Genomic DNA, 23087 nt, shown 5'->3' with positions numbered 1-23087 from the left:
CCTTGGCCAATTCATTGGTCTTCTCATTGCCCACGTACAAAAAACATCAACACCCTGAGGTTGTTGCAACCTCTACTATTGTGAACACCTATTAAATGAATAATTTAAAGCAGGGATAACTTTTGTTGAGGAAGAGTTTTTAGGTATAGAATTGTTCCTCTCCAAATCAAAAGGATTATAAAAGGGAATTAACTATGAACAAGTAATACACTAAGTTTTACATAAGTTTTGTTAATCAGAAACTAACTACATCCATTTTTCTTTTATATTTATCTTCATTTTGAAGTCTTCAGTTCTTATAAGAGTGTTTTTCCAGAATGCTTATTTTTTCAGCAACTGCAATGAAAGAAATATAATTATAATTTATGATATTAGTCAAGCATATTTATGTTTTTAAGGTGAAAATGACATTACCTCGGTTGCGTATTTCACAAATATAAGTTTTCTTATTTGTCTCAGCATTTGGACGTTTGTCATCATTAGATTTGGAATCTGAAACATAAAGAAAGAATATTACAAGTGAGCGTTATATAATAATAATATAATTAGGTTGTTCAAGAAGCTCTTGTTCACCAAAGCATGATCGAAACTGCAGAAGAAAGATCATCCTAACCCGACCGAAAATCGGCCCACAGCACAGGCACTTTTGAGTTAAAGCCAAAGTGTCCAGGATGCAGAGAAAGGTTGCATGATATGACTCACTAAATTGAAGGGTGTCATTCCAAGTATGTGTTAACTGTGTCATGAGAATGTATTTATAACCATGAATGCGTGTATAGTACATGAGCACCAATGGTGGAATATCAAGTACCCCTTTCTACTATTAGTGAAGTTGTTTATATGTCTAAGGGATGATGGTGTCACAAGCATTTGAGAAAGCACCTAATTACGGGTATATTCAATGATGACCATGTAGGTTATGCAATGAGGAGGAAGCAACCCTCGGTCTTTCTAGGTGAAATGCAATGCTATCATTCGTTACACCTTAGAAAATCTTAAAAGGGGCACTGACAAAAAAATTCTCAGCCTATCAGACCTCCAACTACATAAAAAAAGTAATGTTCAAAATAGTAGGTGAACACATCCAACATATCCAAAACCTGTGAAAAACATAGCAATCTGACAAGATTGCACAAAATAGTTCTGGGTAATGAACAAACAGGCAAACTGGCTAGAGGAGGATCAGCAAGGCAGTATAGAGTCAGAAACCTACAAGCTACATAAAAATATCTAACATTCCTCCATCTCCGAATGGGTCCACAAAAACAAAAGAAGTGGACAAACTCCAGATGTACCAGACACAATAAACCAGCAAACACTATAGTAAGATAGGGTGAAACTTAGGTACAGTGCTTACTGCCATCTGAGACTGTTAAAGGCATAATTAAAGGGGAAAATAATAAGGTTGATAAGACTGTTTTCAAGCGAAAGGGAGAAACGGTGATGACCGCTAGAAGATCTTTAGGACAGTGAGTAAAAGGCGTGCTTCAAATAAAGACAAAGAAATACACAAGTATAGTTGATTTAATAATATCCAATAACCCATACCATTTATCAGAGACAACACAACATGGTTACTTTCAATTATGACCCAAAGATATGTACCAGTCACTGGCATCAAGAATAAGACTCCCAAACAACTAGTGTGTAAAAAATGTAGTAATGACAGTCAATGACCTACGACTTCTTAAAAAAAGATCGATATACTGTGCTAAGGAACTTCGTGCTTGCAAACCAAGAAAACCCGGGAAAGGTATTGCTGTAATGAGAGCTAGTGACCTTCTACTTCTTGAAAGAGGTTGATTGACCTGAATTAAGGAACTATGTGCTTGCAAGGCAATAAAACCCGGGAAAAGTATTGCTGTAATGAGAGCTAGTGACCTCCTACTTCTTGAAAGAAGGTCGATTGACCTGAATTAAGGAACTATGTGCTTGCCCACCAAGAAAACCCGGGAAAAGTATTGCTGTAATGAGAGCCAATGACCTTCTACTTCTTGAAAGAAGGTCGATTAAACTGAACTAAGGAATTTCGTGTTTGCAAGGCAAGAAAACCCGGGAAAAGTATTGCTGTAATGAGAGTCAATAACTTACTACTTCTTGAAAGGTCGATTGAACTGAACTAAGGAACTTCAACAAAGGCATTAAGTATTCCTTTATTATTACCATCAAGGATTGATCAAGCATATAAACATTTCCCTTAAATTGAAGACTACATTTGATTAAACTATAAACTTTTCTAAAAACTTGTTCCTTCTGCAAGCACTAGAGTTTGTGACCCGCCATTGAAATGTTTTAACTTTAAATGAATCATTCCGGCAAATTTATTGTTTTATATCATTAATTAAAAATATGCTTCCAAAAAAATGACAAAACATTGCTTTATAAGAGGCACGTCGATATCTTTATTTGCATTAGGGAGATAAGGCGATGTCTTATCTGCTTTTCACCGGGAGGTGCAAAGCATTTTCAATTTTTATTAGTCATATGGGTGTCTTCCTAAAATTCACATCAGCCGATTTTTAAGGGAAACGCAAAAGGTGTAATAAGTGGATGAATTAAAGACACTCTCTCTTAAAATATGTTCACAGGTCCAGTGTTTGAAAGTGAATGAAAAAATAAAAATGCTTAGTTTTGTCATAATCTTAGTTTCCCTCGGTGAATTTGCCTTGGGTCAGAGCAGGGACGAATTGTGCACAAAATGTTCCTGCGACGGTGGCACGCTCAATTGTTCGTCGCGGGGGTTGAACAACCATTTTGCCGAAGAGAATTGGAAAGGGGCGAATTTCACAGTGGCAAATTTTGACAGGAATTCCATTTTACATTTGACGAGATTTCCGCCGGCGAGGATCGTCAAGCTCGTCTTGAGCCACAATGGAATGACCATCATCGACGACGCCGCTTTTCGTTTCCTCAAAGATTTAGAAGAACTCGATTTGAGTCACAACCACTTGACGACGGAAGTGTTGAAACCGAACGTATTCCAGGTAATTGTCCATGATTTTTACCATTTCTCATGCAAGAAGGACGTTCCTCTGCTAAACTTAAAATGCACGCAATAGGACAAAAAATTAAAATCTTCAAAATCTCTTCAGCTATTTTCAAAGAGATTCCATTACACTTTTTTAATTTTGTTTTTGATACCAACTTTTTTTTTCACTCGCTCTTTGATGACTTTGCTTGAGTTTATCAGACTGGGTAAATAATGCAGTACAATAATAAAAGAAGAGGCCAATCTTGTTGGTTTATTTTGGTTTCTTTTGTGTTGGCTCGTTTATAACGCATTTCAATTAAATCAACTCAAATTGTAAAATTGTTGAGGTAGCTAAAGACCCTGCTCAGGTAGTACTAGTGTGCCTTCACTAACGGATTACAGCGCACTATCTAGCATCAGGCTTTTTTTTTTTTTTTTAGTCGTTTCCAATCATTTTGGTCTGTCCATCTAGGATAAATTCATTATCCAGTAGACTCAGTGTAGAACCTCACAATTAAGGCTTTTTATCTATCTGCCCATCTAAAGGATAAATTTTGTGGCATACCAAACTGCCAAAAACGTAGATCCATGAGGCAATACATTAAGAATAAATCATAGGTTCAATGGTATTGTATTCAAGGACAGCTCACAAAGAAGGCATGTAGAAAGTTTATCAAGGAGCATCGCAGAAACTACAAGATTACATTGTATAGAAGACGGTCTCTGTACGACCTGTGCACTGCGAGCAGTATTATTCTATTGTGCATCTCCATTTTTTAAATCTAGAGCTCCTCATTAAGCTTGAGGCTTTTTAGCACACCCCAAATCTTTTTCAATGGCTTTTCCTCCCCCAGGATTAGGAATCTCAGCCTACTTAGGCCTTTGTACCAACAGAGGACATGTTCTGCATTTCTTCGTCTTCTTGGCAATATTTATACAGGCTTGTTGCTGCCAACCCAAGTCTATACATATGCCTTCCATAGTCTGCAGTGTCCAGGTAGCAGTCCAACTATTATTCTAGTCCTAGCACGTCCTAGATTTAGTAGTTATGCTGTTAGTTAGTGATTTTGTTATTTTCCCCAATGTCTGACAGGGTTCTAATGCAGTCCCAAATGACTCTGGACTTTACCGATGTGGAAATTACCTTCAGCGCAGAACTTCTAAATCTAGGATGTTTTAGGACTAAAAAAATAGTTGGACTCCTAACCAGATACTACATAGAGACTCTAGACTCTAGACTCTAGAGGCATATAGACTAAGAGTGCGGATATTGCCAGGAAGAAGAAATAGTAAAGTATGTCCTCTGTTGGTATGAAGTTTATGTAGGCTGAGATTCCACATAGATCCCATGTAAAACCTGACAATTCAGGTCTGTCCATTTAAGAGTTCAGGATCTTTACCAGCAGACCCCATGTAGAATATCACAGTTCGAGCTTTTTAGTACTCGTTTTTTTGTTATTTATTTGCTTGTTGTAGTTTTGTTGGACTGCCCATCTAAGAGGATAAGTTCATCACCACGCACCCTCACAATTGAGGCTTTTTTCTGTCCATCTTAGAGTTATGATCATGTCCTCAGATGCTAAAATGCAATTTAAAAAATGATTAAAAGGAAATGACAGTGTCAGCGAATTGGATCAGTATAATAAGCTCACAAGTGTCACAATCAGTTGGTAACCCTAGGAGAATCTGAATTGAAGAAGAGAAATCGTACGCACTTGACTAAGAATAGGCCATGGTTGGCACAAAGACACTTATTTTTGATCAAATGCCAGATGTGTACCATTTCTTGGCAGGACACAGCAAGTCTTTGGATCCTCTGTTCTGATTATGGCACATAGTATTTTGTGTTAACTTTTGTGTGTATTGAGAGTGAATGTATTTATTAAAGTGAATTTCTAGTGTGAGAGGGAAAATGGCAAAATATTGAATACCCCATTGACCCACAATTAGTTTAATTATAATTAAAATGTGATGGAGGAATATCACTCCCAGGCATGTAAATAGAATGTGCTTAGGATTAAAAACTGCATGGGTTGAAGGCTGAAATGACTGGTGACTGCCCCTGGATACTAACTTCAGACGGATAAGAGCAAGGTCTAACCTCAAACTGCCAACAACACCAGTATAGACGAGTGTTATGAAAAGTCAAATTCTAACAATCATACAATTTTATGCTGCATATTTAAACATAATTCCATCCTTTTTGCTATGCTAAAATAACATTTTAGGGGGTGTATTCAACTGAAGCATACGAGCCACTAATGAAATTGAGGAAGCTGTTGCTGAATGAAAATGCTCTTCATAGTTTGCATAGAGATTTTTTTGAGCATCTGCCTGCAATCGAAGAGCTCAACCTTTCAGGCAATCCCTTTATGGTCATCGATAATCCAACAATAACTGCCATTTCATCAATTTCTTATTTAAAAGTGAGTAAATCCTATGATACAATGAAATATGACAGATACTTGTGAAGAAATTTTTTTATACTCATCAAAATCTTAAATTTAGTTGCTTAACTTACTAAAAATTATAAATAGTACAATTACTAGTAGGTACTTTTAGTACTAAAAGTACTAAAATTATAAGTTATGTAAGTATCATAATGGTGCCAATTTTTCTAGACAATTATGTTTAATTTTTGTTGTTCAGTATTTAGACATGTCAAGTACGATGCTGAGTGATATTCCTGCAACGATGATGCATACACCTAAATATCTGCAGACACTGAACATTTCGTATAACAATTTTTTTCACGTTCCAACAGCCCTCGGAGAAGCTCATGTTTTGTCAACCCTTATAATGGATGTCAACCCGATAAAAGAGATAAAGTGAGTAGAGCAGTATCAAGAAATAAATAATCAACATGTTCATAAATTAATCGCTTTGTGGTTAAATTTCAGCAAAGTCCCCTTTATACCTTCTCTGAAAGTGTTGCACATCAACTACATGCCTCTTCTGACAAGAATTGATAAAGGCGGATTAAGCAATTTCACCCATTTGGAGGAGCTTTCTTGCAGTTTCAACAAACATTTGAAATTTATTGATGAAAATGCTTTCACCGTTTCTACTGGAGCGACAAAAATATGGCCACCAATGCGAAAGGTGCGATACAGTGATCATTAAAACTGGTTAGGTATATTGACTCCTCCCTAAGGGGAAGGAATGCAACTTGGGTGCTTTCCTAGACAAGAGGTTAGTTTACAAGTGTGGTACTCAGGCTTACTCTGGAAACACAATGGCATCTTTACAGTAATAATTATTACTTTCTTATTACCTCACCCTAAAATCATATCAAGCACAAATCTGAATATCTTTGTCACCCATCTAGTAAGCCAAAGCGGGTTTCAAGGCAGAATACTAGATTTCATTCAATATTCAGTATACACTCCAGACACTCCTATCAATCCCGATGCAGTACTCCTCACATATGCAGATAATACTCATCTTTTGAGCAAGCCCAGACCCAGTCATCAGAAACTTCCAGGACATCTCTCCAGTTTGGAAGAATGCTGCAAAAAAAGGATCAGACTCAACAAACCCAATTCCAGCAAATAACCATCTCTCTTATGACATCTCATATTCTCTCCCAGCAACCAATGTCTCCACTATTTAGACTACAACAAAAGTTTTATTTGGAACACCCACACAAAAGAATACAACTGAACATATAATATAAACTATTCAAAAGACTACTTGACAACAGATCAAAACTCTCACCACAAAACTTATCTGCACTTCAATGCAATCCGTATGGAATTCTGACAGACCCTTTAATCCCATTTGTTTCAAAACCACAAGAAATGAAAACAGATCCTTCTGTAAAACCCTGGACCCTCCATTCCAATACCTTTCATCTCCGTCCCTACCTGACAATCAAAAAGTAGTCTAACTTAAAAAAATATAAAAAACTTGTACAGTTTGAATTAATGTATTTTTCTCTTTGCAGATTTATTTAAATAATAACAATCTTCAATATTTAGAACAGTACTTGATTTTACACACCGAGAAGATAAAAAGTTGGAGTCTACATACAAATCCTTGGGTATGCGACTGTCAAAACCAATGGATGGTAAATTCACTTCTGCCACAGATCAACAAGACTAACCCAAATGAAGCAACAAGATTATTGTATGTATTTTACACCTTTTACAGATAATTTAAGTTCAATACCAAAATTGTTTATTCGCCCTATTAAATTACATGGACACTGCTCCAGAGTGCTCGATATTCTTCAGGGAGATTGGGGAGCAAGTCAGTTACCATAATAAATTTCATGCACACACCAGACTTCATTCACACTTCCCCAGAATATTCGATATTCTTCAGGGTGTTTGGTGAAGAAATCATTCACATTAATAAATTACTTTTCAATTAATTAATCTTTAAGTAAGGTATTGGTTGAGATAAAAATGGAAAACCTAATGGATTTAATAAATTACATTCACACACCAGATTTCATTCACACTGCCCCAGAATATTCGATATTCCTCAGGGTGTTTGGCGAAGAAATCATTCACACTAATAAATACATTCACATTACTCCAGAGTACTATTTTTCATCTTTTACAGATAATTTAGGTTCGATATCAAAATTGTTCATTGCCAAATATTTAACTAATTGACTCTAAAAATAAAATATACAGGATTAATTATTGGAAAATTAGGCAACATGCTTAATTACTGATGGCTGACCTATTAATTATTTATGCCTTCAGGATGAGATTCAAATGAATTATTGACAACAGACTTGATTAGCATCCGACTTAGTTCTGATCTAGCTCTTCAACATAGATTTTTTTGAGGAGGGAAAATTTTTTTTTACAAAAAATTGACCCTTGGCCAAATTTATGTGAAGATGTTAAAAATACTTAAACAGTGCTCGATTTAAAAAAACAGGAGGTGATTGGGAAGAAATCATTCACACTAACAAATAACATTCACATACCAAACTTCATTCACACTGCTCCAGTGTACTCAATATTATTTGGGGCGTTTGGAGAAGTCATTCACTCTAACAAATTATATTCATACCGCTACAGTGTTTGATATTCTCAGGGCGATTAGGGAGGATGTCATTTACACTAATAAAGTCTTTCACACACCAAATTTCATTCACACTGCCCCATAGTACTCAATATGCTTCAGGGTGTTTGGGGAATGTTTAGGTACTTTTTCTGCACACTCAGTTCTCTAAGATTCATCACTATGTGGCCTAAAATGACAATTTCACTATAGGAGGTTGCCATGTATGATCGTGATGTGACCTATGCGCAACCTAGCAAGTATGACCTTTTCCTTTTCTAGACCCAGCCTCTGCTGCAAGGGACCGATGTCTTTTTTGTAATTTTCAATCATTTTTATTCTTTATTTTCACCCTGGGGATTCTCCATTCATTTTTTATCACATCGGCTTTATTATTCTATAATTTCTGTACTTTCTCTAAGTAATGATAATAGATTTTTCTTTAAATTTACAATTAAAATTTTCTTTTTATTTGTTTTTATTTTAATAAATCTAAAAATCACTTTTCATTGTTTAGTTGCAGTAGTCCAAGTGAAATGGTAGGAATGAGATTTTTGGATTTGCACAGCAGCAAGACGAATATGCGTTGCCTCGACGCTTACGGAAATCATCCCGAAAAAGATTCACTTGTACTCGTCGTAATAATTTTAATGGTTATGATAAGCATTCCACTTATGGTATTTTCTATCACTTCGTATCTTCAAAAAACCAGGAGAAACATACAATTCTCAAGGTTCCTCTACCGACGAACTGAATCACTGGAAAGTTTACCTTAAAATTCAAATGATAATGATATCCAAGATGTAGAAGTAATGTTATTATTAATAAAGTAATATATAGTAAGAAAAGTATTATTTCTGAAAAGCTTAGCTTAACTTTACAAATGTAGTTGAAATGCATCAATTATACCAGTCTGAGCATTATTTTTGTTTATTTTGTACTATATGTTTATTTTTAAAGTATGTAGTTTGCAAGAGTCCAAATGGTCAGACTATTAAATAGTTAACTAGTTTGTTATTTTTTAATAAACTGTTTGCATTTATTTTCTTAATTTATAAACTTTTCTTTGTATCGTTGTATTGTTTGTTATACATTATTTAGTAATAAATTGGAAGTTACCAGAAAAAGTTGAGTATAAAATTTGTACATATGTACCCAATACCGATGGATAGGAATTTGAATTATAGATTTGAGTCCTGGATGTTACTGAAGGCCACTGTCTGGGCTTGGCCACAAAGGATGGCAGTATTATTTGTATATTTGCGTACTGTATTGGTATTGATAGTTAAATGTGCAGTATAGTGAATAGAGGATGGGACCAAGTATGCTTCCTTGTAGGACTCCACTTCAGCATAGTGCATGAGATGGAAGAATGTTCCCATTCGTACTTGAAAGACGATGTAGGTGGATGGCCTGGAGTTTTTGGGTAAGCATCTTGTTTACGAGCTGTATTCCTTCCACTTAAGGGAATATTCAATATTCTAATAAGTTTTATCTTTTAAGAAGTCTGAAACAGCTGATTTTCTTGTCTTGAGGTAAATACTATTACAGTAGATGGGAGCAGTGGTTGCTCTTAAAAAAGGTGAAAGTGACATGAACACATTTTTGTTTGTCATTTTCCGTGGATTGAACCACAGCTATCAAAGGTTTTTCAGTTTTTTAGATGAGATAAGGGTATAGTGGTTTCAGCAAAGGTTGGAATGTCTGCAGCGTATTTGGAGGATGGGTCCTAAGATACGTCCTTGGATGTTACATCCTCCCTTCTATCTACACGAGGGTCATCAGGAACCACTCATGACTGGTATCAGTCAGTTAGATAGGATTTTATAGGATTAAATCAGGTTATACGTAAAAGGTCTCTCTTTGCATCCGTGGAATACCTGGCTGATAGAGAGGCGTTACTGATGTCTTGTATTGGTTGGCTAAGTAGGATTTTTGGAGCAAATCGTAAGTAAAAGGTCTAAGAGGATGGGACCTAAGATACATCCTACGAGTACTGTATCCATGTGTTATCTGTGGGATCAGGAGGCCCTGATAACTTGTACCTGTAGATAGATTAAGCAGTGTATAGGTAAAAGGTAGGCCTTTCTTAAGCTTCCAGAACATAGGTTTCGTGAAGAGGATAGAACCTAAGGATACTTCCTAGTTCCTTGGGGTACCCCTGCATCCGTGGGATAGCCAGCTGATACAGAGGAGCCTGATTTGTATGATTTGTATCTATCGGTTAAATATGATTTTAGGACAAAGTGTATGTAAAATGGTTGTCTCTATTAAGCTTCCAGAGTAGCCCCAGATGCTCTACTACTTGTTCGAAGGCTTGCTTCTCACCTCGGTTAAGGTGGGAACAGCACTCCTTTCGTTCAAGATCATTACTGATGGTCTACAACGAATGTGGAACGAGAGCGTCCGACCCACAGTCAGGAATAAATTGTGGGAACGAAGAATGGGGAAAATGTGCTTAATATTTTTTGTAGGTTTTTGTCCATTATAGCCAATTGAATTGGATAGTAGGATTATGTTAGGCTATGACGTTTTTTAGGGTTTGGAATTCTAATTTTTGCCGATATATTGACTAAGATATTCGAGAGAATACAAAAACTGTGGGTTGCAAGAGAAATAAATCAATTAAAATCACACAAAGTATTTTTATTTCAAAAAAATATAATATCAAATTGAATACATTCCAATTTTTATATCTTTTTTTATATCACATTGCACACTAATATTTTATACTCGAAGGTTTGTTAATAAATTTTATTATAAAAATATAAATTGTTCCAGTTTATAAATTGACTCACATTATTAGTTAAAAATACTTCAAAAACTTTTACAAGTCTTTCAAATAGGCACATTATTTCTTGAGGGTGTTTAATACAAAATCATACTCAAAAACAAAAAACTAATAAAAGCCAAGATAAACTATAATTATTTTAAAAAACTCAAGTAATAAAATTATAAGCTAAAAAAAGCATATACGTATATTTTTGTTTGGCAATAAAAAAGAAACACAAAAAAAACACACAGACACACACACTGCTCAAGAACCAAGAGATTAGTCACAAAGATTAAAATTTAATTATATTTTTATAATATTGCTGGTTTTAAATAATTATTACAAAAATATTGCTTTCGGTTCGTGCTATACTGACTGTACACAAATCTTACGGATTAAGATTATTGAGCAGTGTTTAAGGAAGAGAAAAACTGCCTCTGACAATAATATGCTAGATGGCACAAAATATATATAAATAAATTCTACTGTTGGAGAACTATAAGAAGATAAAAAGCGAAGTCTCATCTAAACAAAAATTAGTATTATAAAACTAAATGTCCAACAATTAATTTTAACCTAAACATAAATTCTTTCTAAATCATTAGAAGCACAGAATATAAGAAGTATGATTGTTATGAAATAGTTCTCCAGCAATATTACAATTTAAATAAGGGGCGATAAAACAATAAATATCATTTATATTATACCCTATACATGCATAGCGGTACACTTAGAATACTTTTATAGAAAATCTTTTCTCTTACATTTACTCAAATTTCATTTTGTGGACAATTCCAACAAATAGATAACACAAAAATGGAATGTTCGTTTATTTATGATTTACATGAATCATGAACTCAATCGTTACATTTCGTGGTAACTTTTCAAGCTTTAACATTCGGTTCATAATCATATTTTATTTTATAATTTAACATTTTATGTAATAAGACCAAAATATTTCATTACTTTACTGCCTATAAATTGACTTTGTAAACCTACGTAAAGCAGGTATGTATTAAAAAAAATTGACATTATTATTAAGTTACTTTGGATTTTGGCACAATGTTTAATATAAAATAAAATAAAAAAACAGTGATTTTAAACCAATTTCTGTTTTGGCTTTATAGATTATTACAAAAATAAATTGAATGTACAAGACTTTTATACAAGAGTTCTTAATGTTTCATTCTTGAATTGTATTTACAATTGCATTTTTTATGTATAACAATTAATATATTAAATCCCATTAGCTGGTCATTGCATTTTTTTAATACTATTAGACTAGAAATATGTGATCAACCAAATTATTCAGTCAACACTAAGAATTTTAAGTAGTAATACCTTAAAAATAAATATTTAGATCAAAGTTAAAACATTCACAAACTGTATTTGGCGATTGATTTTACAGCCGTCGGGGCACACACTTTTTTAAAAAAATATTTGCGAATAGTAATTTAAAACGGTGAAATTGGGTCGTTAACGATTATTTTGGTCTGGCTGTGTTGGTCTAGAAATACAGTGGCTTACAGTGAAAACGATGCAGCACGATTTTCACATGAAATGGATAAAAATTGATTCCAATCGATTTTTTTTTTCCAGTTGACTTACATATTTCCACCTCATGTTGAAAATGATACGTTCAATGGTTCACTTTAATCATCTTTTTATCTTCCAGTTGAAATTAGATTTAGATATTGCAAGTCATTTCCTGCATTCAATACATAGTCAGTGATTTTTAAGTGATCTTGTGCGTATAAAAATGGTCGAGGGAGTTCATAAATTATCATAGAAAAAAAAGGTAAATTCATTTGGTAATTAGATGAAATCATTCATAGGGCCGATTTCAACTGTATGACATATTTTGGAAGTATTTAATAATGAAAATAGTATTGCTAGAAAATGGAGAAGTGAAAACAAATATTTTCACAGGCTGATGAAGATGGAGTTTAAGGATTGCAGCAGGGATATGGGAAAAGTTGCAAACAATTTTTAATGCTGATTGTGGGACTGAAAAAAATACTATAACGAAAGGAAAGCTAGACAAAAACTATTAGGTTAAAAAAAATTAAAGATGGCCCTTCCAAATGAGAACTTAAAAAAAGCCTAAAATTGCTGCAGAGGTAGAGAAAACATGCAATCATTGCTGATTGTGAGACTGAAAAAATTACTTAATGGAAGGGTTGATAAAAAAAAAAAAACCTTTCATAAGTTTGCAAAAAGATTAAAAACTAAAGATGGCTTTTCCAAATAAGAACTTAAAAAAATCCTAAAATTGCTGCAGAGGTGAGAAAAACTTGCAAAAAAAAGTGTTAATGCTGAGACTGAAAAAATTACTCTAATGGATGGGTTGCTAAAAAAAAACCTTAAGTTAAAGATGTCCTTTCCAATGAGAATTTAAAAAAAGCCTAAAAATGCTGCAGAGGTAGAGAAAACATGAAAAAAAATGTATGACTGAAACTAAAAAATTACTATAATATATAGATTGCTAAAAAATCCTTAAGTTAAAATAAAATTAAAGATGGCCTTTGCAAATAAGAACTTAAAAAATCCTAAAATTGCTGAAGAGGTGAGAAAAATATGCAAAAAAGCATTTAGTGCAGAGACTGAAAAAAATTACTCTAATGAATGGGTTGCTAAATAAATTCCTTAAATTAAACTAAAATTAAAAATGGCCTTTCCAAATGAGAATTTTAAAAACGCCTAAAATTGCTGCAGAGATGAGAAAACTTGCAAAAAAGTTTTAGTGCTGACACTGAAAAATTGCTATAACAGAAGGGTTGCTAGAAAAAAGCAATTCTGGGCTTTTAAAAATTCAACATCTGTTATAGAAAAAACAAAAAGGATACTTTGTTTTAAAAATCAGTTTTATTTACTGATGACAATTCCAAATCTTTGGTTCTGATGGTCGAAATTATGTCTGAAAAAACCTGGAGAGGAGTATGGGAACATTTCCAATCAGCAGGATCTAAAACAAACCTTCTTGAGTGGGAAAAAATTAGCCCTGAATTCTGTAAAAATATTAGTCAATGCGTAATCAGATTTAAATAGTTCTGGAAAAAAGCTTTGCCAACCAGATATGATTTTTTTGACCCAAATCAGTTATTTCAACATTAAAGGGACATTATGGTGTATCATTTTCATTCAGAGGTTAAATACTCAAGTTTTATTTCTTTACAATTTTTAATCAATCCAAGTGGATCATAGTGACTTAGTTTATATTTTATTTTAGCGAATTTTGTAAAATATGCATATAAGTTAATCGTGCAAACAAAGTGCTGTACGAGTAGTAGAGAATGCAATAAAAGAACGTTGGCATTGTCAGTGAGTCAGTCAAAGAACTTGACATGCAAGACGACTGAACGATGTCCCCCTCCCAAGGAATTGTGGCTAACAATTTATTTAGGCCATTCCTGATTAACACAGGGGCTCCTGTCTGTCGAGGAGTTGTAAGACCTTGGCCCTTTATAGGGAGCAAGTAGGCATGGTAGCCGATGTAAAAATAAAAAAAATAAAATAAAAAAATAAATAAAAAAACAGTCCTCAGGCTTGAGAGTTGTTACGTCCTCTGTTATGATTTGTAAAGGAAACAGGTGTGTTTCCCCATATTTAATAATATTGTAAGTAATAATTTATTGTGTGTATTTTTCAAGTAGTTGTGTGAATAAATTCGAGGACTGATGGTGGAATACCGAGTACACCATCAGCCCTGTGCTTTGGAATGAATGAAATAATTTAACATGTATATCATTTTCACTGTGAACCAATGACAGACCGATCGGTAACAACCGAATTTCAGTTCATCTATGCCGCAAAGCAAAGACATCTCACAACTAATTCAGAGCTCAACAATTTTAACTTATATTTTTAATTAATACTTCATAAAAGAATTAAATAGTAATGAAAAATTTACATTTATGCAAAGGTTTTTGGATTTGTTTTTAATTTATAATTAACTATTTATTAAATTAGCTTGCTTGGAATCCTCCCTTGAAAGAAAATTTGCAAATGAACAGTTTAAAAAATATAATCTAGAAAATTTCAACCTGATAGTCCTTTACGTTTATGTATTATTAAATAAAAAATATAAGGGTATTTATTTTCAAAGCACTTGGGACATCGGAAAAATTGACACACCAACCTCGGCTGTTTCATAGATATTTGATTCTCCCACCGGCTGATAAACAAGATTCACAATTTTTAACAAATATCGACTGAAATCCCTTGATGACTCATAAGAGAATTTCAATCGATAAAGACATCAAAAGATAAAAATCTGTCCATCAGTCAAGGTTTTAAAACATCCCGCTTGCTACTTATTATTGTTTAATATAACAAACTCTTTTATTTTTATTTATTTTTTTTTTATTACAAAGGGCCAGGTATTTTGTTAATACAATTAATCTGGGTGAAGTAGAAAAATATGAAAATTACACTTTATGACTTATTATCGTGCAATTTTTTTTTTTTTTTTATCAGGTCAACTTATTAAAATAAATGTAATTTTAAATGTTTATTTGTAGAAAGTCTTGTGGTTGGCAAACATCACAAGTGTCAATATTATCACTTCACCATAGAAAATTTTACCAAGCACTGTTTTGTATCTGGCTTTACACCTTTCTGCACAACCTAGATGCTTGGAATTGGAAAAAATTTGAACACTATTCAATTTTCTTCGCGTAATTTAAATGGTATCGATAAAATATAAATTAATTCTAATAAAGTTGTACTTTTTAATGTAATATATCATTTGGTAACGAGTATAAAAAAAAGCTTCTCGGCGGTTGTTACATGGATAGATTCAAATTAGAAGTGAATGAAAATTTGAAACATCAAATAGCGCCAAATACAATAAATGTTATTATTATTACAATTATAAAATAAAGAGAAAAAAAAGAAAAAGAGAAATAATGAAGACACTTCTAGTTTTTTTTTTATATAGAATGATGAATTTTTTAGATTGAAAGACACAAGTTCACAATTTATGAACCAGAAAATCTTGATTTTTGATGTTGTTAATCACTAGAAATGGTAACCCATAACATAATCCGAATGTTTCGACCATTATAGAATTCAAAATCAATTCCTTTTACTTAAAAAAAAAAGTTTTTCACAAATTGCACCAGTTAAAAGACATTTACGGTTGAGTAATTTTCATTTTTCCTGTTCTCATTCCGTTATGATTTACTACAGGAAAAAATAAATTCTTACTCTTACATATCTGGAATGTGAAATTTTAACTAATCCAGAAAATTTGACATAAATTTTTATCTGGTGTTATTTTTTGACTTTAGAGGCCACCCAAAAAATAACACCAGATTGTACAAATAAGGCGAAAGAAATAAAACTCCATTTTTATCATATTGTTTGAAAGCGAGATAAACTTTTCATAAAAGTTTATTTACCGACATGAATATTTAAATGGTGCAAAATGGAGAGAGTAAAATACTTAGGCTTGTTGTTGGTGGTGAGGGGCGAAGACGACGTTGCAGCCGCATTGGACGTGCTGCATGAGCTCCTGTTTGAGACGATATACGCGTTCCCTCAACGAGCTGACCGACTGGGACAACTCTGCATTTTCACTTTTCAACATTTTGACTTTCCCTTCGAGAAGGGCAATTCTTTCCAATTTCCTCTTCCTGCATTTAGAAGCGGCGACTCTGTTCCTGTACCTTTTCCTTTCGAGTTTGATCTTCTCTTGGCATTCCATGTCCAACGGAGAGACAGGGGGAGAATCCGGTACTGTCTGCGGCTCTTCTTTGATCGAAGAGCCGGGAGGAGAGACGGCGAAGGCGTAGTTGGGCCTGTAGTGGGTTTCGAGCGGGTGGTACGCCATCACAGAGGAATCGCTGGAGGCCTCGGCGTGCTGCATCCCGCTCTGGGAAGAATCGCTGTGGTGCAGCTCGTTGAGCGCTTCGACGAAACCTCGCGCGTAGATCTCCTGCTCTTCGGTGACGTTCTTCGGAAAGAGTATCTGAGTCGGTAGGCCGCTGTTCCCCCCGATGCCGTTCTGTTGGTCGATGATGAGCCTCTCCAGCTCGGGAGAGCCCAGTTTGAGCATGTTTAAGTCCGGAGAAGACAGTACGGGAGCTCCGGTCACGGCCGGATTCAATTTAAACATTTTCCCGTTCCTACCGTTCAGATCTAACGTCATGTTCCTTTTCAACGCCTCTCTCGGGTTGTTGCCGTCGTAAGAGTGCTCTTCGTAAAAAGTCGGCTCCATTTTCGTATCTGTCGAATAGCGGACCATCAATGGGCGAATAAACGGCAAAGTGCAACGGTCGTCGACTGGAACGGAACTTAAAAAGGCTTACAAATCGCCGGGCCTAACGCCTTCCCTCGGGGCGTCGGGCTCCATACGGGCTGGGGATGAGTCAGAGGCCGGGCGGAACTCCTTCCAACGACGACAATCCAACGTCGAACCCTCGCCACCTCCGTCCGACGAAAACGGCTCGATCTCAATGGGAAACGAAACCCCGAAACGACGACGTCACTCGCGAGCCCTCCTTCTTCCCTTCGTCGTAAGCAGTGCGATGACTGATGACTCCTGAGTCGGAATCCACGCCAGGCCGCCTTATCAACGAGGACCCGCCGCCGACACCGCTCCTCGCGGCACCCACCGCCCACCGCGCCACCACCACCATTTCAAACTTGACTTGACAAAGGGAAATTCTACTCAATAAATGACGAAATATTTTTGGATCACGACAAAAAAAATTTCTATTCAAATAAATACTAAAAAAAAAAGATAATTCAATCTCTGCTCTTTTTGTAAAAGTTATATACACGATATTTTATTTATATCGTAGAGAACTAGATGATCTAAAACAATTTCTCCGACTAATTACCTCCTTAACACCCAAAAAATAAATTTCTCATTAAAAAAAATTAAAGAGGGTTCTTTAACTTTTTACACATAAAATTGAAGTAGACATAGAAAACCCAGAACTACCACAGATGACTCTTCACATTCATGGACCCATAAGGCTGCTGGATTTATTGCTTAACACTTTTTTGGTTTAAAATTAACCCTTTCTTTAAAGCATTAAAAAACTTAGATGGTATAAAATGTAAGCATGTTAAGTAAAATTCCTGTGCAAACATTCATTCCCGTCAAATTAACTGTTTAAGTAAAAAAAGGGTTAAGTATTTTTTTTGCTTCAAATTATTCTTCTTTAATTTCAAATTAATCTTTGTTCAATTTCAACTACCTCTTTTTATAAAGAATCAATTGTTTTTAACTTAAAATTAATCTTTTTTTTAACTTCAAATGAATCTGAAATTTCAAACAAACATTTTGTAACTTCAAATTAATCTCTTTTTAATTTCAAATTGACCTTTTTTAATTACAAATCAACCCTTTTTAACTTCAAATGAATCTCTCAAATTCCAAATTAACCTTTTTTAACTTCTAATTAATCTCTTTTTAATTTCAAATTAACCTTTTTTTTATTACAAATCAACCCTTTTTAACTTCAAATTATTCTCTGAAATTTCAAATTAACCTTTTTAATTACAAATCAACCCTTTTTAACTTCCTTTTTTAACTTCAAATTATTCTCTTTTTAATTTCAAATAAACATTTTTTAACTTAAAATTAACCATTTTGTCTTCACATTAACCATTTTAATCTCAAATTAACACTTTTTAACTTTTTTAAAATTACAAATTAACCCTTTTTAACAGCAAATCTTTGTGGATTTCAAGGAAATTTGAAGTTAAATGAATCTTTGAAATTACAAATTAACCTTTTTTAACTTCAAATTATTCTCTTTTTAATTTCAAATTAACCTTTTTTATTATAAATCAACCATTTTTAATTCAAATTATTCTCTGAAATTTCAAATTACCCTTTTTAATTACAAATCAACTATTTTTAACTTCAAATTATTTTCTGAATTTCAAATTAACCTTTTTAATTACAAATCAATCCTTCTTAACTTCAAATGAATCTCTGAAATTCCAAATTAACCTTTTTTAACTTCAAATTAATCTTTTTAATTTCAAATTAACCTTTTTTATTACAAATCAACCATTTTTCACTCCAAATTATTCTCTGAAATTTCAAATTAACCTTTTTAATTACAAATCAACCCTTTTTAACTTCCTTTTTTAACTTCAAATTATTCTCTTTTTAATTTCAAATAAACATTTTTTAACTTAAAATTAACCATTTTGTCTTCACATTAACCATTTTTAATTGCAAATTAACTGTCATTAACTTTCAATTAACCATTTTAATCTCAAATTAACCCTTTTTAACTTTTTTAAAATTACAAATTAACCCTTTTTAACAGCAAATCTTTGTGGATTTCAAATTACTTTTCACGTTGAAATTATCCCTTTTTAGTTACAAATTACCCTTTACTTAAAATATTTTTTAAAAAACTTAGACGGTACAAAATTTTAAAAACTTCACAATAACCTTTTTTTTACTCCAAATCTCTTTTTACTTTCAAACAAGCATTTTTTAACTGCAAATTAATCTCTTTTTAATTTCAAATTAACCTTTTTTAATTATAATTTTTTTTAAATTTCAAACAAACCTTTTTTTACTTCAAATGAATCTTTCTAATTTCAAACAAATTTTTTTCTACTTCAAATGAATCTCTTTAATTTTAGATTAACCTTTTTTAATTTCAAATTAACCGTTTTTTCAAACTAACCCTTTCTGCAAAGCATTAAAAATAGAACTTAAAAGATGGTATGAAATATATAAGCGCGATTTTTTGGTTAAATATGGAATAATTGGACTCTTAAAAGACCACATGAAAAGTAATTACCATTAAAATTAAATATAAAAATGATTTTTCTGTTAATTCGAGATTTTTTAAATATAAAATAATTGGTGTATATTATAAGTAGTTTATATTTTTACAAAAATCTCGAAAAAAAGAAACATTAAATTTAATTTTATGGAATTTTTAATTTAAACGTAATTACTTTTCATGTGGCGTTTTAGATAAAAACCAATTTTATATTTTTTTTCAAATTCAAATTAAAAGACGAATCCTTTATTTTTATCTAATTTAATCTCATTTCATTTTCATATGGTATTTTATATAAGCACCGATTTTATATTTTAAAAAAATCTCCAATTAAAAGACGAATCCTTTATTTTTATATAATTCGTAATTTTATTTCATTTTCATATTGTATTCTATGTAAGTACCGATTTTATATATTTTTTTTTAATCTCCCATTTAAAGAAGAATCCTTTATTTTCCTATAATTTTTAATTGTAGTCTTATTTCATTTTCACGTGGTATTTTATATGAGAACCGATTGTATATTTAAAAAAATCTCAAATTAAAAGAAGAATCCTTTATGTTTATATCATTTTTTATTTTAATTAATTTTCATATTGTCTTCTACGAGCCCAATTATTTTATATTTAAAAAAGATCACATTTATACATGGATTTTAATTGACATGTTTATATCTATAAAAACAACATGAAAACAAAGTTTTGTTAAATTGTTGTAAAAATGGTTAATTTGAAATTAACAAAGAAATAATTTGAAATTTAAAAAAGTTAATTTGAAGTTCACAAAGAAAAATGGTTAATTTGAAATAAGAAATTGAATATGAAATTAAAAATTTTTAATCTGAAGTTAAGAAGAGTTAATTTGAAATTAAAAAGGGTTAATCTGAAGTTTAAAAAATGTTAATTTTAAGTTAAAAGAAGGTTAATTGAGAGAAAAAATGTTAATTTCAGTAAAAAAGTGCTAATCTGACGAAAAAAGCTATATTTGCAATTTTTGTTTATATTATTTTGTTTAACTTCGCAAATATCCAGGATTTTGTACATGTTTATATGCCATGTTTAATGCAATCTCCTAAGTTTTTTAATGCTTTAAAGAAAGGGTTTATCTGAAATTAAAAAGGGTTAATTTGAAGTAAAATTGGTTCATTTGAAGGTAAATGGTTCAATTTGAGGTTAACGTGGTTAATTTGAAGTTAAAAAAGTATAATTTGAAGTAAAAAGGGTTCATTTGACGGAGAAATGCTATATTTATTTGGAAGATAGACCTATGTTGAAACTCATCCTAAAACTCGTTAATTACAAGGATTTTTATGCTACGAACAATTAAAACATTAGGAAAAAGACAAGGGTATCCAAAAATATTTATCGACAGGTTAGTTAAAAGAACAAAAAAATTAACTTTAAAAGAAGGGAGAATTCGTCTGAGCCACTCCACCAAAAATAAAACGCTAGGTTTTCGTTGGTAGAAACTAAGCAAGTTTCTAATAAAGTAAGAAAAATACTTAAACTTTCTTCTTTCGAAGCAAGATGATGAGAGATTGTCAAAAAGCGGGTTGATGATTGTAGCATCAAATGCATTGGACAAAGTGGTTAAAGAAATTAAACGAGAGTCAAAAAACACCTGCCTACATAAAAAATCTGAATTCAAAAATAGTTCGAGTGTGGAGCTATCCTTTTCAACTATTAAACAATGATAAACATTTTTGTTTCAAACCTCTTCGCCTTATCTAAATCAATCGAAAACAGCCCATTGTTTCCACAAAGGAGATTATTATAAAAAACAAGCTTTTGGATAAATTATGAGTCAAAAATCGGAGGTGACTCGCTATCGGTTTTCTACGAGTGATAACGATGCGATTATAAAAAATCTATTCGACTTCACAGACAGCATTTGACACAGTAATTCGATATAGGTTAAAGTCCCGGTGCTAATCGATTAGTTTTCCCATAATAGGAGCTTGTCATGCCGTGGCTCTTTACAGAGAGCGTGTAGGCATGCCCTCGAACTTAAAAATGTTTCTCGAGCACAGTTGCGGGTTTCTATGTTCAATGATCCGCTTTTTGGAAGACGTTAGTTTTTATTTTATATAGATTTGTTATGTTTTATTTGGCTGCGAGTATTTATTAGTGTGAGTGGTGAGGGGCTGATGGTGAAATATAGCCATCGCACCTCCAAGTGTGTTCAGGGGTCGATGGCGGAATATCGAGTACTCCACAGACTATTCAGAATGAGTGCAATGGTCATAGGTGTGAATGTATTTATTTGTGCGACTGTGTTATAGAAGTTGGCTAGTTTTGGGCTATATTATATTTTGCACGCGTTGGGAGCTGAAAGTCCTAATCGTTTAGTCGGTACTTCAGAAAGTAACAAAGTTTCAAAATATCAGGCCTAAATTTTCAAAAAGGAGTAATTTTTATACTTTGACTTTGAATCCTCTTAGCCTTCATTAGACAGGCCTTAGACCTGGGGATATTTATATGTCTAATTATATCGACTATATGTTAGGGACGACAATGATTAGTAAGTTTAACAATTTACTCTGCAACTTCCATTAATTTTTGATTGTCGTCCTTTTTCTATGAAATTTTTCTTTTTCTGCCGGGTGTGCTACTGGTGAGGGATAAAAAAATCTCTTTGTACTGCCCTTTTATCCCTTTGGTTTTATAGTTCTCAGCCTTTCATTAAACTTTGCATAACATATGTGTTCTGTCGTTTTGACTTAATCTTTTTAATTGCCTCGGCGGTTTTTCGCCAAAATTCTCTTTCGTACTTCATAGTATGCTAGTTAGTAGTGTACACTTTGGCTTATTTAACTTTCCTTGGGTTCTTCTTCCTTTTAATTAGATCAGAACTGTCAACGTGGCATCCCCCCAAGACCGAAGTAGTTTACAAGGTTCAGATAGATACGAAGATCGACAACGGGGAACAGATGCCCAACCTTTTAAGCTTGAGAGTAAGATGCAACTAGAACAGCCAAATTGTCTATGGTTCAAAAACGTGAGTTTTACCAAAGCGGACGAGCAGATTTCGAAGAATTAAATTGAGTTTCCTGAGAAGAACCGTTTACCACATAAGGTCATTTGAATCAGGATGTCCGGAATGTCAGATGCTATGACCGGGACATGAAATGGAAGAGAAAAGTTGTTCCAAACTCCCAAGTCCCATGGGCAGCAAAGGGTTTATTAGGTCTGTGAAGTTGGGCTATAAACTCCAAGAAGTAATTCTTTTACTGAATTCCAGTTTCTAATTGATGTATCCCACCTATCTAGAGTCTCCCAGGACTATCGCTGCAGGTCGTGCAGAATAAGTTTCTTAGGCTTGTGGCAATACATGCAAATAGGAATTGCGGAAAAACTAGTTTCTGGAATACACCAGAGATTTTTTAAACAATGCGATCTGCTGCTAAATAGGTAAGTATAGTATGGACAAGGAGGACAACAGGAGAGTAAATAACCCTTTTATAACTTGGCCACGATAGCTCTGGTTCTTGGTCTAATATTTTCCCCCAAAAGAAGAATAATATGATGTAATTTATAATGTAACTTAACCAGCTTGA

At 33.1% G+C, this 23087-nt stretch overlaps 3 protein-coding genes across 7 annotated transcripts in view; 1 reads left to right on the top strand and 2 right to left on the bottom strand.

Moving 5' to 3' along the window:
- Positions 1–211: 211 nt before the first annotated feature.
- The window catches only part of LOC106671823, a 35513-nt gene continuing 12637 nt past the window's right edge, over positions 212–23087 (bottom strand). For 2 of the 5 annotated variants that reach the window (XR_001341181.2, XR_002910444.1), the window contains exons 2-3: positions 415–492; positions 212–336 (exon numbers count right to left, since the gene is read on the bottom strand). Coding sequence is in view for 1 of the 5 variants with exons in the window: in XM_024227645.1 (XP_024083413.1) it covers positions 290–336; positions 415–492; positions 574–784 (336 nt within the window). In the remaining 4 variants the exon portion in view is untranslated. Of the gene's footprint in view, positions 337–414; positions 493–573; positions 1003–2091; positions 2335–23087 lie in introns of those variants that run through there. The other 3 variants (XR_001341182.2, XR_002910443.1, XM_024227645.1) reach the window with 3 other exon arrangements.
- LOC106671806 (leucine-rich repeat neuronal protein 1-like) lies at positions 2461–9070 on the top strand. Its single transcript, XM_014402754.2, has 6 exons — positions 2461–2984; positions 5200–5397; positions 5621–5799; positions 5872–6073; positions 6918–7099; positions 8511–9070. Exons 1-6 carry the CDS (start codon positions 2622–2624, stop codon positions 8767–8769), a joined length of 1383 nt encoding a protein of 460 aa, XP_014258240.1. The 5' UTR covers positions 2461–2621; the 3' UTR covers positions 8770–9070.
- LOC106671812 (transcription factor AP-1-like) lies at positions 15852–17347 on the bottom strand. Its single transcript, XM_014402763.2, has one exon. The coding sequence runs from the start codon at positions 17011–17013 to the stop codon at positions 16213–16215; it is 801 nt and encodes a 266-aa protein (XP_014258249.1). The 5' UTR covers positions 17014–17347; the 3' UTR covers positions 15852–16212.

Source organism: Cimex lectularius, unplaced genomic scaffold (assembly GCF_000648675.2).
Source record: "Cimex lectularius strain Harlan isolate CLEC.00 unplaced genomic scaffold, Clec_2.1 scaffold160, whole genome shotgun sequence".
Taxonomy (NCBI): domain Eukaryota; kingdom Metazoa; phylum Arthropoda; class Insecta; order Hemiptera; family Cimicidae; genus Cimex; species Cimex lectularius.
This window is presented reverse-complemented; position numbering and strand designations above follow the sequence as displayed.